Raw genomic sequence first — 17,581 nt, 5'->3', positions numbered from 1 at the left:
TTCCCTCTGCAGGAGTCTCTCCATCACCTCCTGCTTCGTCCTGACTCTCCACATCCATCCATCCTGTCTCTCCTCTCTGCAGTTTCTGGATCTCGTTGTGGATGTTTCCTCCGGTCCAAACGTCTCTCAGAGTCATTAGTGAGGTTTAATCCCTCGATGATGTCACTGCGAGGAGATCACTGCTCCCAGAACGAGCCGATCACAGCGACTGTGTGTGTGTGTGTGGGAAAACATGTTTGAGAGGAAGCCCGGACATGTGCACGGAGGTGATTCCTCCAGTGTGTGTGTGTGTGTGTGTGTGTGTGTGTGTTTCTTTTCATCTCAGTGACACTTTTGATTCGGACTGATTTACAGCGTGAGGATGAGAGCGTTTCCTTTGTTCTCTCTCCTCCTTCTCTCATGAATACCAACGCAATTAGTAATTTTCCACTTGTTTGATGCCTCCTGCTGCAGATTGATCACACGTGTTGGAGGACGGACCGTCCTGATACACATGTGAAGCCGAGGTTACTGGTTCAGGAAGCCGGAGGAGGAAAAAAATGTCACGGCGCTAAATGGCCAAAAATATCTGAGGGTTTAAAAAGCTCACAGGTCCATTTTCAGAGATGAAGAAATGTGAACAAAAAAGCAGTTAATGTCCAGTAACATCTGGAAACACACACATGATACACACATTTTTAGAGTCATCGTGACTGAAACTTCCTGAGAAAATCTTCGGTATTGATCTCATGATAAACGTCTGTGAACCCACTCAGGAACCACAGAACAAAGGATGCTCCTGATTACTGCAGAACTTGCCTGAGAATTTTCCTGTTTTTAAGTTTCTTTGGGTTTTAAAGTTACCCAGCGACAGTACGTCCGTTCATCTATGAGAACATCCCAAAGAAGAACCGCTAATAGCTAATTCGGCAAACTGTTAATGGAGACTATTTGACAGATGCACACACGCAGACACTGAGTAACTACTGAGTCCACGAGAGGTTACTGTGTAACAAGAAATGTGGGTCATAATAAGCTTCATGCTTCGTCAACCTACAGCTCATAGTTGTTTTACTGAGGAGGATGAGCTGAAAATGTCAAAAACAAAGTCAAAGTGACATCTTCAATCAGCTTCTTATGTCCAAAACCCAAAGACTCTTCATCTACCGTCAGAAACGACAAAGATAAGCAACAAATCCTCACATTTAGGAGGCTGGAAGCAGCAGATGTTTGACTCTTTAGCTTGAAGAATCACTGAAACGATTCATCGATTATCAAAATAGTTAATTTTCTTTTCTTACCACCAACCAGGAGTGTAAGTGATATTTGTTTAAAGGTGAAATATGTAAGATTTGTCCAGCTAATGAATAACTATTTAACATAAAGGGGGAGCACTGCTGCCAGCTGCTGGACGGTGGATAGCTGGGTTAGCCATGCATCTAGCACCCCTGACTGCTTTGTTGCTACGCTGCAGGTTTGTGTTTTGTCCAAATGTTCCCGAGTTCTTCTGACGGCTGATTTGAAGCTGTTTGTGTTGCTAACGCCGTCACTAACGACACACCCGCTCTGATCCTGCGAGGGATGAAAACCTGGTTTGAGAGGAATCATCCAGGAAATACAACACACTTTTAAAAACAGAGGAGATGAAGTGTTACTGTCCTCCACGAGGGTCTACACACACGGCTCCATCCGACTCACATCAGACAGTCTGAACACAAAACCCACAGCCTGTTTTTTATGCTGCCTGTCAGACTTGGCTTCAGTTTTGTTTTTGGTCCGTTAAAAACAGAAATCAAAGCGAGAACAGTCATCGTCTGAGTCACTGATGTGTTTCTGGCTGCTTCCTCCTCAGAAATGTGGGATTCATTCAGTGTTGCAGCGTAATCCTGTCTGTTGTTCGTGTTTGGATAAACCAGCATGAAATATTATGAACATCAGGACGTTTGTTATAGATTCAATCCATTAATACTCATTAACGTGTGGATTATTTCATGCATTAATTATTTATCCTGTGAATCAGATGGTGTTTGTTTCTGTTTCTGTGTCGTGACAAAGTTTTCCATTTGTCGTCAGCTCGAACACCAACTTCTTCTAAGATTTTATTTATTACATTTCATCACTGGATTCATCTTTTACCTTTTCTATGCTGCATAATCCTCATTTTTTCTTCTTGTCGTGTGCAGAATGTGACCTTGAGGATCATATTTTATGGATGAGATCATGAAGACACTGAGGACCGTGTGGGCGTCTCCATCTGCTCATTCGGGTCACGCAGGTGCAGAAGGAGTGGTGATTATTAAATACAATAAACTCCTGGTAGAAAACAACGCCTCAACTAACGGGGAACAGAAGAACTTGTTGTCTGGATCCGACACCGTTTTGTAATTCTACTGTTTTCTCGACTTGACTGGTTAAATCTTACTGAAATTGATGCGACAGAGTCACGATGATTTCATAAATATTCAGTTCAGTTTGTCGTGAAATGGTTTGGATTTCTCGAAAAGTTTTCAAAAGCTTCATTTAAGGCGCGACACTAATGTAATATGAAAACCACAGGATATTTTTAACAAGACATCGGGACATTTTCCAGCCGCGTTTGCACCAAAAAACAGGGGTTTTAATCCAAACCATGGTGTTTCTCCGACACTAACCAAGTGGTGTTTGTGCCAAAACCTAACCAGAGAATAAACACAGTGTTGTGACAATATAAAACTTTTTGAAGTTTTAATATCTTCATGGAATCTGTCGTTGGTCATGTTTTCAGGGTTTTGTGGGAATTGCATGGATGTTGTTTGTCTTGTTGTCATGGAAAAGATTCAGTGAAACGTCTCGTCAACAGCAGCTTCACTGAGAGGAAAACACTCCGTACATACACGTTCTCACCTCCGTGTTGTAGAGAGCGTCAGTGAGTTTAGTTGAAGGTCAGATTGTTTTGCAGCTTCTCAGAGAGGACGAGGTTGTTTAAGGTGACGCACAACAGATTTACGGTTCTGTCTGCAGACCTCATCCTCATTTTTTAAAGCTCCCCGAGGATCCTGAGTAAATTTCAGGAACAGTTTTCAGATGAACCGTCCTGAGTTCGTCTCTGTCCTCTCGACATGACGAGCGTATGAATGTTTCGACCTCCCGCGCAGCTTCTCACAATCCTCAATACTCTGAGAGAGCAAGCTTTGGTTGTTTTGGTGCCGAGCCACGACTGTCGTCAATCACATCTGCTGTCTGAATTGTATCTGGGTTTCGTCTCTCCGCAGATGAATCAGGAGCAGTGTTTATCAAGATTATGAGGCTAAATTCTTGACGAATGTACTTGAATGTCATCACATGACATCTTTTCTAAATTTATTCTTATTTATTCCCTTCTTCGAGTCTGTTTTTTGGTTCTTTATTTCGTGTCATTTCCCATCTGTCATCTCTCTACTGTTCATCTAATAAAGACATAAAATGCCCTCAACAAACTAGAAATAATTAGTTCTGTTAAAACTGAGCATGCAGCAAAATTCACAGCTAAAGTGGATGCAAACAAATTCAAACCGAGGGAATGAAGGCTCAACGTTAGGTACAGATAAGGACAGTCCTTTTTCCGTACTTTGCGTTCATTTCAGCCGTATTTGTGAGCGTTTACTGAAAGCTGATGGATGCGGACGAAAAAGAGCAAAACCATCTGAAATCCAAAACAGCCGCTGATCACATCAACAGGTTTGTACCTGACTGCTGAAGGTGATGTAGTACGTCTCGTACTGGACGGGAGGTGGAGTCCAGACCAGAGTGACGGACGTCTCCGTGATGTCCCGAGTGCTCAGCTGAGAGACACCTGACATGGCTGCACAGAGAGAGAGAGAGAGAGAGAGAGAGAGAGAGAGAGAGAGGGAGAGAGAGAGAGAGAGAGACAATGTTTACATGAACAAAATCATCTCATTATGGACAGTAAGAGAGTATTTGGACTAACATGGTGGTGTGTCAACATTTGTAAGTGTTACATGACTGGACTAACCAGCAGAACCAGTTATTTTAAACCAAAGCCTGATCTTTTCCAAACCCTCGCCACAACCCAAACACCTGAACAAATGTTAGCCGAGTTTGTTCCTGCGAGGGTGAGTTTTGTTTTGGTTGAATTTTCTGTTTCTCTCTCGTCACAACACCGTGCTGACGAAACCACTTGGTTAGGGTACGAAAAACATCATGGTTGGGATTAAAATACCTCTCATGGCTGGAAAAGTACAGTTTTTATTGAGCAGATAGGGCAGGAGATGGCCCGACTTCACGTGCAAAATATCCAATTTTAGTCCCCACAAACAAGGCTGGAAATGTCTGTGATAAACACCCAGGGAAAAGCCCAAAGTCTCCTTAAAAACAAGCGGCTCTGTTGCCACAAACCCGGCTGGAGATGTCCCAAAGTCTCCTTAAAAATGACCTAACCAGATCATAAATGTTCACAAAGTTCAAAGTAAAGGAACCTAAACTTCTGTGCCGTCATTTATTCTGGTGACTGGTTGAGATTTGAACAAGTCAAACGAGTCTTTCTCCTCCTGAATTTTTCCTTCTCAAAGAAAGTTTCTCCCCCGTGTCTGTTTTTCTGTTTCATGTGATTGATGCGGTGGAACAAATGAACCAGCCGGCCTCCGTTTGTGCTGCCGCTGAATTTTGCTGAAATTGAGACGTCCACCTGATGAGAACAGAGCGATGTTTGTATCAGAGTTTGGCGTCAGACTCGATCAAAATCGCTGCTCGCTGGCACCACAACAATGAAACCAACTGTTCGATCTGATCTGCTGCTTGAAACAGTTCAGAAGCTGGAGATGGTTTTGTCATTAAGGGACACGTCCAGGCTCATGAAAAGCGTTTGAAAAGCTGGAAACTTTATATTTTTGCTTGATATATGATGAACTGATTATCAAAATATGTTGGCAAATCATTCTCTGTAGATGGACTCATTTTACTGACTAATTGTCCTTTCTCTCACAGAACAGAGTCACACAGACGACCTTCCAAGAGTTTAAGGTTTATTAAATATTACAGTGTCTTATAAAGCAGCGTCACCGAGACAATCATTCACTTTCTGTCACGTTCCACCTACATGTCATATACATCACGTCTTTGCCACAAACTGCAGTTCAATGCTGAAACATGTGGCGCTCTGTGAAGCCGCCAACACGAAGCCCTCAGCCTGGCAGAGCCACGCAGCCGATGTCGAGCTGCACACACTGAAGGCCGACTCGATAATAATTCACAGATTTGTTTTACTGCACGACTTTCTCATAAAATTAGTGTTGAAAACTTCACTGCTCAGTGGGTCACTGCGAGTCTGACGTGATGTTTCCCCGAAACCAGTGACCAAAATCCAACATGCACTCCACACACACACACACACACACACACACACACACACACACACACACACACTGGAGTGGCTACCACACACACACACACACACACATACACACACACACACACACACATACATTTAGAAACATAAAACTACATTTTATGCAAATTCCCAAAAAGTAAGATGTAAGAAACTGTAATGTTTTTCCATCAACTGCTTTTATAGAGGGTCAGGAACAAGAATAAAAGAAAACAGCAAGAGCTCTGCATCTTTTATTGCAGACTCCCACGGGAAATAGGATTCAAAACTCTTTATTCTTCAGTTTTTGTTCTTTGTGGATGTTCGAGGCAGCCATGAAGCACATGAGGTCATATCCTCAGTAATTATCTGTGAATTTTGGCGTTTTAGCATCCTGATGCTCTACAGTGAAAACGAGAGTCTGCGGCCATGAGAGCAGCTCTGTGAGGCAGCAGTGCTGTAAGCTAAACGTCAGGATGCTAACATGCTCAAACTTATTATATTTTGATTTGCTGTATTTTGATTTATGTATTTAAAAGCTGCTGTACTAATTTGATGTGTTTGTTTGCAGCTGAACTATTTAGATTATTTGGCTTTATCATCTTTGGGACTGTGTTGGACTGTTTAAGTATTTGTACAGCCATGTGTCTTACTGTTTATCTGTTGTAGTGGACCATAATTAAGAGGATGAGAAGCCAAACACCTGCCAGGAAGTGAAGCTACAGGTGAAACAAGGATGTTTAAAGCAGCGAGGACTCAAGTAGACGGAGGTACCCAGCCAGACCAAAGGAGATGGTCAAGACTGAGTGCACAGGCGGTGGGTAAGGATGAGAACAGGGGAGGCAAATATGTGACCGGCAATCATAATAATACAACGAGGACACGGTTATTATTATCATAAATAAACCATCATCGTAATCAAAGCTTTTTATTTACTCTTATTTAGCAATCACTGCGCAAAATCAACAGTCATCAACTGTCTGTGTTTTTTAGGAAGGCAGGATCCGGCACAAATAAGTGTTTTCTCCTTTTCTGTACTTAACGATGTATATTTTTATGATTAGAGAGGCTGCTTTCAGTCATTTTTCAACGTTTCCATGCGTACAGTAACGTCACTGCAGCAAAAATAAAAGCTGTCGTTACAAACTTGACAGGACAGAGGAAACTCTCCAGAGGAAACAGAATTTAACTGACAAATGAAATAAACAAGAACTGAACTTTGGTTCAACTTTTTCATGCATTTAAGCTTTTACTAAGACGTATTCTGGGACTTAATAGCTGTTATTAGGAGATTTATGGACCTGAAAGCTTTCAGACAAAACTTTCCTGGATTTAAAAGCTTTTCTTTCAGGTTTAAAGATAAAGTTATTCTGCTGGATTTCATTTTAGCTAATGAAAAGACATTAAACCACTTACTTACAATAAACTGCTCTCCTTCTGAATATAAGCACTGAGAGTTCCTAAGCTCTTACAAATCTACGCAGCGTTGTAAGACGACAACTTTACAAGAATTAGTCACAATAACATGCGAATGTTGAGGAGGTATAATGTTTATCATGTTCACTAACATTTTCTTATTAGAACTAAAATGCAAAATGTCATATTTTTAGCCTCAGTGCACTAAAACACCACCAGTTTTTAAAACAATAAAATAGATAAACAGATAAGTTAATCAGATCAGTTAATACATGAAATATGAAAAACTGTCCAGAGTTTTCTACGGAGGAGTGAGGTGCTATGTGGGACCTTGGACTTGATGATGTCCCAGTTTTTAAAATCCTGGTCTCGGCCTTGACTGGAAGCCTGTAAATGTGGGTTATTGACATTAAATTCAGGAAATAAAACTGAGGGAAGAAAGTGAGGAAGAAGCCAAAGCAGTCTCACTATTTCAGCGGAAATATCTGTTTCCATCTGTATCTCTGCAATAAAAGCAACGTTTTCACAAATCCTAGATGTGAATAAACACAGGTGGACGGAGGTAAACTCAGCAGCTGCTGCTGCCACCTATCTCACTTTCTCTCTTCAAATTGTAGGACTTCCCTCCAATTAAAAGGTCAGTCACATTTGGGAAAGCACTTAACACTCCCACACGTGTTCATCCTGTTTCAGCCTCAAGCTGCACAGAAAGCCATTACACAGCAGTCTGGGGAGGTTTATGGGCAGCAGATCTGGATGCTGCCGCTCTGTTAATGAAACAGTTCCATCACTCGAATCACTGCAGCTTGACGAGGCTCCAAACAGACGAGCTAATACGCTAATGTAGCCTGGCAACAGCAATGACAACAACACAAACAACAATAAAACACCGCCTCACTCTGTGGATAACGATGCATCTAATTCCCATGAAATATAAGTGTCTCTTTTGAGATGCAGGTGTTGAATCAATCTCAACAAGCCCGACCCAACAAACACTTAAGTTTCATTGCTCAACATTTCCAAAGTCTGTTAAACATTTATCATCTTCATCCTCCCAGAAATGACAAGCTGTTTGCTCTCGTGTGGACGACCCATTAAGTCATTATAAGAAAAAAATTACACCAAAACAAAGCATCTGGGATGTTATAGCTCTGCTTACATACCAAACATGTAAAGTGTTCTCCCTGATGTATTAAACCTCAAACTCACACGGGGAAAAACAAAGCCAAACTCACCGGAGAGGGATATTTAAATATGGAGGAAATGTGTGATTTTACAAGCTTTTAGCAGCTTTATTGCCACCAAAAGATAGTTCCCCTGCATCCTGTAATGATGCAGCAGATGGTAGTGAGTAAAAAAATAGTGAAGTGAAGATATATAGCAGTTCTCTTGAGCAGGCATCTTGAAATGGTTTACAATAAAAAGTAAAAGCCACACATAAAGAAGATGTAGTGTAGGAGCTCGCTGATGAAGATGGGTGGCTGAGCAGATAGAGGCTCAACGATGCAGGACGAGGCTTTCCTTTGAGTAAGAATTGAAACTTCAGTTTTTGTGGGAATTAGATTTTATGACATTATCTACCTTTTTTTATTTAGATGTGAGGCAGTTATATGTACGATTCTTGAACATTTTAAGGGTAAATGAGATGTAGAATTACATATCATCTGCATAGAGGTGATATATAACAGCATAAAACTACATATCTGCCAAGTTAAAGCACATTCAAGGCATCACAGATGAGGATGAATCATGAGTATTGTATTAAAAATGTCGTACACCTATCTAATGTTGTGTGCCTAGGACTTTATGACTGGTATCATGAGGCCACTTGTAGATATACCTTTAAAACTTCATATTATCTTCCCACAGGTAAGCAAGAAAAACAAAATGAGACCCTGAATAGAACCCTGTGGCACACCACACCACTAATGCATTAGCATTAGAAAAAAAGATTTGTATTACAAACTTTGAATTAGACATTTTGCTGCACACTAGCACAAGGTACTCCTGATGAATTGCCCTTTAAAGACTTACTGATTGACATGAAACATCTCCTTTGTATACCAGGTTTGATTACAGATTCCTTAATTTGTTGGTTTGACTCACCTGTATCACAGTTGGGTCCGGTCATCCCCTCCTCACACTGGCTGCAGTCTGGTCCGGTGAACCCACGCCGGCAGACGCACCTGCCTTTGACGCATCGTCCTTTGTTGTTGCAGTTGCTGGGACAGCCTTTGGCAGCGCAGTCGGGCCCGGCGAACCCAACGTCGCAAACACACTTCCCATTCACGCACTTCCCGCGGTTGCTGCAGTTTTTGGGACAAGCTTTCTCAGAGCAGTCTTCACCGGTGAATCCATCATTGCAGACACACTGTCCATTAACACAGCGCCCCCTGTTGTTGCAGTTTCCTGGGCAGGAAGCCTCAGAGCAGTCAGCACCGGTGAATCCAACTTCGCAAACACACCGTCCATTAACGCAGCGCCCCCTGTTGTTGCAGTTTCCTGGGCAGGAAGCTTCTGAGCAGTCAACACCGGTGAATCCAGCATCGCAAACGCACTGTCCGTCAATGCAGCGCCCTCTGTTGTTGCAGTTTCCTGGGCAGGAAGCCTCAGAGCAGTCAGCACCGGTGAATCCAGCATCGCAAACGCACTGCCCGTTAATGCAGCGCCCCCTATTGTTGCAGTTTCCTGGGCAGGAAGTTTCTGAGCAGTCAGCACCGGTGAATCCTGCATCGCAAACGCACTGTCCATTAACACAGCGCCCCCTGTCGTTGCAGTTCCCTGGGCAGGAAGTCTGAGAGCAGTCCTCACCAGTGAAGCCACTGTCACACTCACATATACCGTTTACACACCTTCCACGGTCGAAGCAGTCATTAGGGCAAATTATTTCTGAGCAATCTGGGCCGCCGAATCCTTCATTGCAAACACACTCTCCGTTTACACAGCGCCCCCTGTTGTTGCAGTTTCCAGGACAGGCAATTTCAGAGCAGTCTGCACCGGTGAAGCCGCTGTCGCACACACATTTACCGTTCACACACCGGCCGCGGTTGCTGCAGTTACCAGGACAGCCCCTTTTTGAACAATCAGGTCCGATGAATCCAGCCTTACACACGCACTTTCCGTTGACGCAGCGCCCCCTGTTGTTGCAATTTCCGGGACAGGATTCGTCCAAGCAACTGGGACCTGCGAAGCCGCTGTTGCACACGCACTTGCCGTTCACACACCTGCCTCGATTGTTGCAGTTGTCGGGGCAGCCTCTCTGCGAGCAGTCGGGACCGGAGAAACCAGGATCGCATACACACTGTCCGTTCACACACCGTCCGTTGTCGTTGCAGTTTCCGGGACAGTTGGACTCGCTGCAGTCCAGTCCGCTATAACCAGGGAAGCAGACACACTTGCCGTCCACGCAGCGACCCTGATCACTGCACTCGTTGGGACACTCATCGATGTCTGGTTTGATGGAGCAACCTGCACCTGGAGCAGAGGGAGGGGGAAAGAGTGGAAGAGACACTGTTCAAAAGCTGATAGAAAATTGATCAGTCACTCCAGAACACATATGTCCTAGTTGTGATTTATTTGTTGCGTTAAATCATTTTTCCACTTGTGAAACCACCAACCGAATATCTTTAACGAAGCATCAGGTCGTTTTATGATTTGTAAGCATGACACCACTGGATCGTTTCAATGGGGACCACATCATTTCAACATTTGTGAGAGTGAAACCACTGGATATATTTAATGCAGAACATGTCAGTTCAACATTTGTAAGCATGAAAACACTGGATATTTTTGAACGAGTGACCATGTCATTTAACTTTGTAAAAGTTAAACCACTGGATGTTTTTAACAAGGGTCCTTGTCATTTAAGCATGAAACCACTGGGTAGTTTTGAAGAGGGGCCACATTATTTCAACATTTGTGAGATAACCCACTGAATGTCTTTAACAAGGGACCTTATTGCTTCAGCATTTGTAAGAATGAAACCACTAGATATTTTTTAAGTATGAAGCCCCCAGATCTTTTTAATAAGGCACCATGTTGCAACATTTTTAAGCCCCACGCACATCATTTCAACATTTGTGAGAGTGAAACAGCTGGATATATTTAATGCAGAACATGTCGGTTCAACATTTGTCAGCATGAAACCACTGGATATTTCAACAAGACGTTGAGATAATTTCCTGTTGTGTTTGTGGCGACAGAACCAAGTATTTTAAGCCGAAACACGATCTGTTCCTAACCCTAACCAGGTGGTTTTTGTGCTGAAATCTCATACGATCATTAGCACAGTGCTGTCACGCCATAAAATTGAAAATTTAACTTAAAGAAACGCAACGTCTTAACATCTGTGGCCAATATTATGGAAGTTCACGTCTTGAATGAGTTAAAACAGAATACTTTTCATTCATCGTCCTGCTTTAGGATCTGGAGAAAGAGACACTGTGGAGGTCTAATCCTCTGTAACTAGAGTGAAACACACTAATCATCCCCCTGTGTGTGTGTGTGTGTGTGTTGTTGTGGTTGAGAGGAGGGTGGAGGGAAGCTGCAGTGGACTGGGAGGAGGTCGAGACTGAGATCACACTGGGCACAGAGCTGAACACACACACACACACACACACACACACACACACACACACACACACACACACACACACACACACAGCAGAGTTAGCTCATGCTTTGAGTGCTGCCAGTGTATAATGTGATCATTCCTGAGTTCGCTCCGCTCTGTGAGTGACGGACTGAAGCTCACATCAATCTGTCAAACTAAATTTAACTGACAGCACAGATCAGAGTAACTAAGTACATTTACTCGAGTACTGAGCTCAAGTACAACCAGGAAGTAATGACACTTCAAATTTCCATTTTGTGCAACTTTGTACCTCAACCTCCATTATGATTATTCAACCCAGTGTCACATCAAAACAACATGGTCTCCTCCTGTGATCGGGTTAGCAACGTCTGCTTATACTTTCAAAATAAAAGGCACCAGAACTACTTGGTTAGGTTTAGGAAAAGATGCTTTGGCTTACAGTAACTGCTTCCTTAAAACATCAACACTGATTATTGGCTTCACATGGTTTTCAAATCCAGGCCTCTAGCAGTGAGCGTGTTTGTTATATTTGATTATAATATAGTTTTGATGTTGGACTGAATGTTCTTGTTCTGTCTTTGTTTGTGGAAACAGCGTCTGCCTTCAGATGCACGACACATCAAGATGAAATCTAAATTAATCTAATATAAAACAGAATCAACTTCAACTGATCCAGATACTTTACAGCATTATTTTAAATTCTGTAAGAGAAAACATTTACTCAAGTAATTTATACAATTTAACTTGAGATGACACTCATTTTACTTGATTACATATACACAAATATTGTGGTTACAATTTACAATACCAGAATGAAGAAAAAATCGTATCTCCACTGGTTTTTACTTTCTTCTGACCAGATTTTGCTTCTGTGTAGTATTAATGTAGTTCTGTGTAGTATTAATGTAGTTCTGTGTAGTGTTAATATAGTTCTGTGTAGTGTTAATGTAGTGTTAATGTAGTTCTGTGTAGTGTTAATGTAGTTCTGTGTAGTATTAATGTAGTTCTGTGTAGTGTTACTGTAGCTCTGTGTAGTGTTACTGTAGCTCTGTGTAGTGTTAATGTAGTTCTGTGTAGTATTAATGTAGTTCTGTGTAGTGTTAATGTAGTTCTGTGTAGTATTAATGTAGTTCTGTGTAGTATTAATGTAGTGTTAATGTAGTTCTGTGTAGTGTTAATGTAGTGTTAATGTAGTTCTGTGTAGTGTTAATGTAGTTCTGTGTAGTATTAATGTAGTTCTGTGTAGTGTTAATGTAGTTCTGTGTAGTATTAATGTAGTTCTGTGTAGTATTAATGTAGTGTTAATGTAGTTCTGTGTAGTGTTAATGTAGTGTTACTGTAGTTCTGTGTAGTGTTACTGTAGCTCTGTGTAGTATTAATGTAGTTCTGTGTAGTATTAATGTAGTTCTGTGTAGTGTTAATGTAGTTCTGTGTAGTGTTAATGTAGTTCTGTGTAGTATTAATGTAGTGTTAATGTAGTTCTGTGTAGTGTTAATGTAGTTCTGTGTAGTATTAATGTAGTTCTCTGTAGTGTTAATGTAGTTCTGTGTAGTGTTAACGTAGTGTTAATGTAGTTCTGTGTAGTGTTAATGTAGTTCTGTGTAGTGTTAATGTAGTTCTGTGTAGTGTTAATGTAGTTCTGTGTAGTATTAATGTAGTTCTGTGTAGTATTAATGTAGTGTTAATGTAGTTCTGTGTAGTGTTAATGTAGTTCTGTGTAGTATTAATGTAGTATTAATGTAGTTCTGTGTGGTGTTACTGTAGTTCTGTGTAGTATTAATGTAGTTCTGTGTAGTGTTAATGTAGTTCTGTGTAGTGTTAATGTAGTTCTGTGTAGTATTAATGTAGTGTTAATGTAGTTCTGTGTAGTGTTAATGTAGTTCTGTGTAGTATTAATGTAGTTCTGTGTAGTGTTAATGTAGTGTTAATGTAGTTCTGTGTAGTATTAATGTAGTTCTGTGTAGTGTTAATGTAGTGTTAATGTAGTTCTGTGTAGTATTAATGTAGTTCTGTGTAGTGTTAATGTAGTTCTGTGTAGTGTTAATGTAGTTCTGTGTAGTATTAATGTAGTTCTGTGTAGTATTAATGTAGTTCTGTGTAGTGTTAATGTAGTTCTGTATAGTGTTAATGTAGTTCTGTGTAGTGTTAATGTAGTGTTAATGTAGTTCTGTGTAGTGTTAATGTAGTTCTGTGTAGTATTAATGTAGTTCTGTGTAGTGTTAATGTAGTTCTGTGTAGTATTAATGTAGTTCTGTGTAGTATTAATGTAGTTCTGTGTAGTATTAATGTAGTATTAATGTAGTTATGTGTAGTATTAATGTAGTTCTGTGTAGTATTAATGTAGTTCTGTGTAGTATTAATGTAGTTCTGTGTAGTATTAATGTATTTACATTGTATGCTACTTCCTACTTCTCCTCCACTGTTTCAGAGAGAAATATTGTACTTTTTATTGAACGGCTTTACTTGCTAGTTATTTTACAAATCAGTATTTTTCAATAAAAGGAAAAGATCATAAAATGTGATGTTTTGTATCACAACTGTTTATACAAGTACAACTTAATCATGTTAATCATGAGCCCACTGAGGCAATGTGATTGTGATTCTGGGATTTATAAATAAAATTGATTTATGAATACAGCTCTGCCAGGTTCACAACTTTATTGACTACAGCTTTAGGAGTGTAGAAGGAGCGACTTCAGTCTTCTTCTTTCAACTTTTACTTTGTTTTTCTGTCGTTGATTTTCTTCTTCACGTGTTCACCTCTTTCGTTGTGTACGTTCACTATAACAGAAAAAAGAAGAACTGGAGAGAATGAAAGTTTCATTCTGCTCCGAATAAAAATAAAGTGATTGTTACAAGAAACTCAAGACTTAATAATGTGTCATCCGTTGGCAAACATTTTGTGTGTGTGTGTGTGTGTGTGTGTGTGTGTGTGTGTGTGTGTGTGTGTGTGTGTGTGTGGTCAGGATGAGTCAGCCGCTTCAGGCAGAACGGTGAAGTAACATGAACGCACGTTTTTGGGCAGATTGTGACCGAGTGACTGAATGTGTTTCCGGCTGTGATGAAGAGCTCCAGCAGGAACAGATGAAACATGAAGTGTGAGGAGGAATAAATGAACTGTGAACTGGAGCCGGACCACGTTTCTAACGAGACGTCGGGACGTTTTCCAGTCATGTTTCTGGCGACAGAACCGGGTGAAAAAGTTGTTTTTACAACACAACCACCAGAATGAATGTTCGCTGGGTGTTTCAGTGCAGATTTCTGGTGAAGAAGTTTGTGTATGTTGGTGTTTTATTGTCAGAAGTTTTTTCCCTTTCCATTTTCAAAACAGGCTCGTTACTTTAGTTTGATGCATTTCAGGGGAATTATGTTATTACTTTCCCAACATCACCAGACTGATGTCGACCTATCAGAGCACATCACGCACGGCAGACGCAGCGAGACGAGACAACGATGTAAAAAGACGTGAACAGACAGAGAGGGAGGCTGAATGGGGAGAAAAGGCGTGTTAGTGTCTCGTATCTGCAGAGAGTTTCTTATTTTCTCACTTTGTTGCTGCTCGGACGCTTTACCAACCCAACATGTGGCTGTTTGACGTCCTGGGAATGAGACTCAACAATCAACTATCTTTGTGGTGCGTTCAGGAACAGCTGGGACAAATCCTACTGACTCTACCTTTAACTTTAATAGTCTTTGAATTATATTAACATGACGTGAGCTTCAGTTAGCTTTGACCACAAATGTCCTTCAGATGGAGAAATCTGAAGGGGATTTTTTAACAAACAGATGAATCTGTGTAGTTTCTGTACAACACATGTTGCCATAAACACATGCTGTGCAGTAAAGTAACAACACTGAGCTCCAGATGTGACTGTAATGAAATGAAATTGATAACAGTGAGAGTCTAGACTGTTAGTTATTAATATTAAAGAAGTGTATTGAGTCATATGAGGAGACTTGTCTTTGTTGTCCTGGCTAACAGCGACGGGGATGATTGTGTTCAGATGTATGAACTCAGGTTGCTTCACGTCCTCTCGGCTGTAAACAAACAACCAGCGGGGTTATTTTACCTTTGCTCTCCTTGGAGGTGCAGCAGCCTCCTTCAGCTCCTCCACATTTCTCCCTGAGGGCCGACACCTCCCTCTCCAGCCTCTCCAGACGCTCCCGCAGGGCGGCGAAGTCCGTCTCACAGCCACAAGACCCGGGTCCTGAACCCGACGGGACCAGTTTGATCTTATGGGTCAGGACTATAGGAGAACCTGGAGACAGGTCGATTTCTTTACCTGAGGAACACACACAGGAACAGGATCAATCACATCTTCCAGACCAGTACTCCACAGTACTGCTGGAATGTAATCAAGTACATTTACTAGAATACTGTAATACCACTTTAGAGGAAAATATAATCACATATTTCTGACAACTTTAGTTTCTTTACAAATTAAGATTTTTGGAGAAAAAACACACAGTTTACAAAATGTGTAGTTTTGTAATAAACTGAACATCCCAACAGTTTATAGAAGAACAGCAGAAACGATTAGTTGATTGACAGAAAATCAAACGTCTATATTATATAGATAATATTATATATATATATATATATATATATATATATATATATACAAATACTGTGAAGGTGTCACTTTGGTTTCTGGCTCATCGTCACCACATTTCTCACCAAACAATCAGCAGATCAGTGGAGAAAATAATCAGCAGAATGAAAATAATCATTAGTGTCTTTTACAAAATAGTTCAAATGAGCTCCACCTCAACAACTACAACAGTACAGAGTGTAGAGAACTTGTACAGTGTTGTATTAGTACTTTTACTGAAGTAAAGGATCTGAATACTTCCTCCATTACTCTCAGTTCTGATGACGGTGTAAGAAAAATGACATTTGTCTCTCAACAGACGTGTTAAACGCTTCAGTTCTGCTCTCTGCAGGTTTTTACCTCCCTGGCTGACATCAGATGAATCTCCCTGATTGCTGCAGCCCTCTGAGATCACCACCTGTAACACAGACAATGGTCCTGTTAGCCTCACAGCGCTGCGTCACAGTGGAGACAGGTCTCATTCTGCTACAGGGGAGAAAACACTGGCGCTTCATTGTATTTCTTCACAGATATCGTGGATGATGTCAGGGGGAAGACCGGGCATTAAGATGGCCCAGTCCCCGCTAAAAGCAAAGGAAACAGCTGCTAGCTTGTTTAGGTTTGTATCTAATGTAACTAGTTTAACAAAATCGAGACGAGACGAGGCGGAGATCTTCAGAGCAGTATCATGCTGATGGCCTAAAATAGACAACAAGTAGTTTTATACTCAGTCTGTCCACTGAGTCAGACGACGGTCGGGTCAACGTTAATATCTCATTGGGTTACACCCTGATTCTGGGGCTTCACCCAGTTAAAGGGGCTCTGTGTAGTTTTGACTACAAACTCAGAATTTGAATATTTACAATAATAATGAGGTAATAATACAAACTTTCTCCTTCAGTGAATAAACAAGCTGATCTCAGAGGAAAATAAGGTCCCAGAACACTGTTTGAAGCTAGAAAGGTGGCAGGGTCCGCCACACATAAACAAAGTAAAACAGTATGAGATTGTGTTGTCCTTTAAGGTCAGTTTGTTTATTCAGTCATGAAAACAAAGAGAACAAGAAGATTAACATGTCTTCCTCACTACAGAGCGGGCCTTTAAGGAAACTTGTCTGAATGCTTTGTTATTTCTTATTATTTTTATTGAACAAGAAGAAATTCTCTCTTTGCACCATCACTCACTCAACCCTCCACCTGGTGACCGACCTTGATGCTGTCCTGCTTGGTGTCCCTGGGCGTCCTCTGACCTCTGACCTGTAGCTCCTGCGAGGTTGACGGAGTCAGGAGGGCCGGAGCAGCCAGCAGGAGGACGAGGAGCAGGGAGGGGACGGAGGGGAACATCTCTGAGGTCGGACCAGGAAAACTCTGGACTCCTCAGGAAACCTGAGCTGACTGCAGCAGTTTGTTTGGTCGAGTTGAAGCTGATTGTTTCCAAGATTTTCAGCGTGATGAACAGATTAGCAGCTCTCTGACTGCAGGTCAAACTGATCTCAGTCGGCTGCTGTCGGTTCAGTCCGACTCTGCAGGGGTGATGGCAGTTTGTTTTTTCCTCCCGCCTCTCCGTTGTTCCTGCAGGATTTTCTCCCTGGAACGAAGACAGAAAACCCACCATAAAGCTTCACGTTCACTCAGCAGACTCCACTTTGGTCACAATTAG

General features: G+C 41.4%; 1 protein-coding gene across 1 annotated transcript in view; it reads right to left on the bottom strand.

Annotated features, from left to right (window-relative positions):
* The window catches only part of LOC140994094 (tenascin-like), a 32,975-nt gene extending 15,636 nt beyond the window's left edge, over positions 1-17,339 (bottom strand). Inside the window, exons 1-6 of the mRNA XM_073463668.1 lie at positions 17,131-17,339; positions 16,283-16,340; positions 15,401-15,613; positions 9,961-10,210; positions 8,843-9,501; positions 3,684-3,799 (exon numbers count right to left, since the gene is read on the bottom strand). Of these exons, the coding sequence (XP_073319769.1) occupies positions 3,684-3,799; positions 8,843-9,501; positions 9,961-10,210; positions 15,401-15,613; positions 16,283-16,340; positions 17,131-17,265 (1,431 nt within the window). The 5' untranslated portion in view covers positions 17,266-17,339. The remainder of the gene's footprint in view (positions 1-3,683; positions 3,800-8,842; positions 9,502-9,960; positions 10,211-15,400; positions 15,614-16,282; positions 16,341-17,130) is intronic.
* Positions 17,340-17,581: the final 242 nt, after the last annotated feature.

Source organism: Pagrus major, chromosome 3, assembly GCF_040436345.1.
Source record: "Pagrus major chromosome 3, Pma_NU_1.0".
Classification (NCBI taxonomy): Eukaryota; Metazoa; Chordata; class Actinopteri; order Spariformes; family Sparidae; genus Pagrus; species Pagrus major.
The sequence above is the reverse complement of the archived record's forward strand: the minus strand, read 5'-3'. Positions and strand labels throughout refer to the sequence as shown.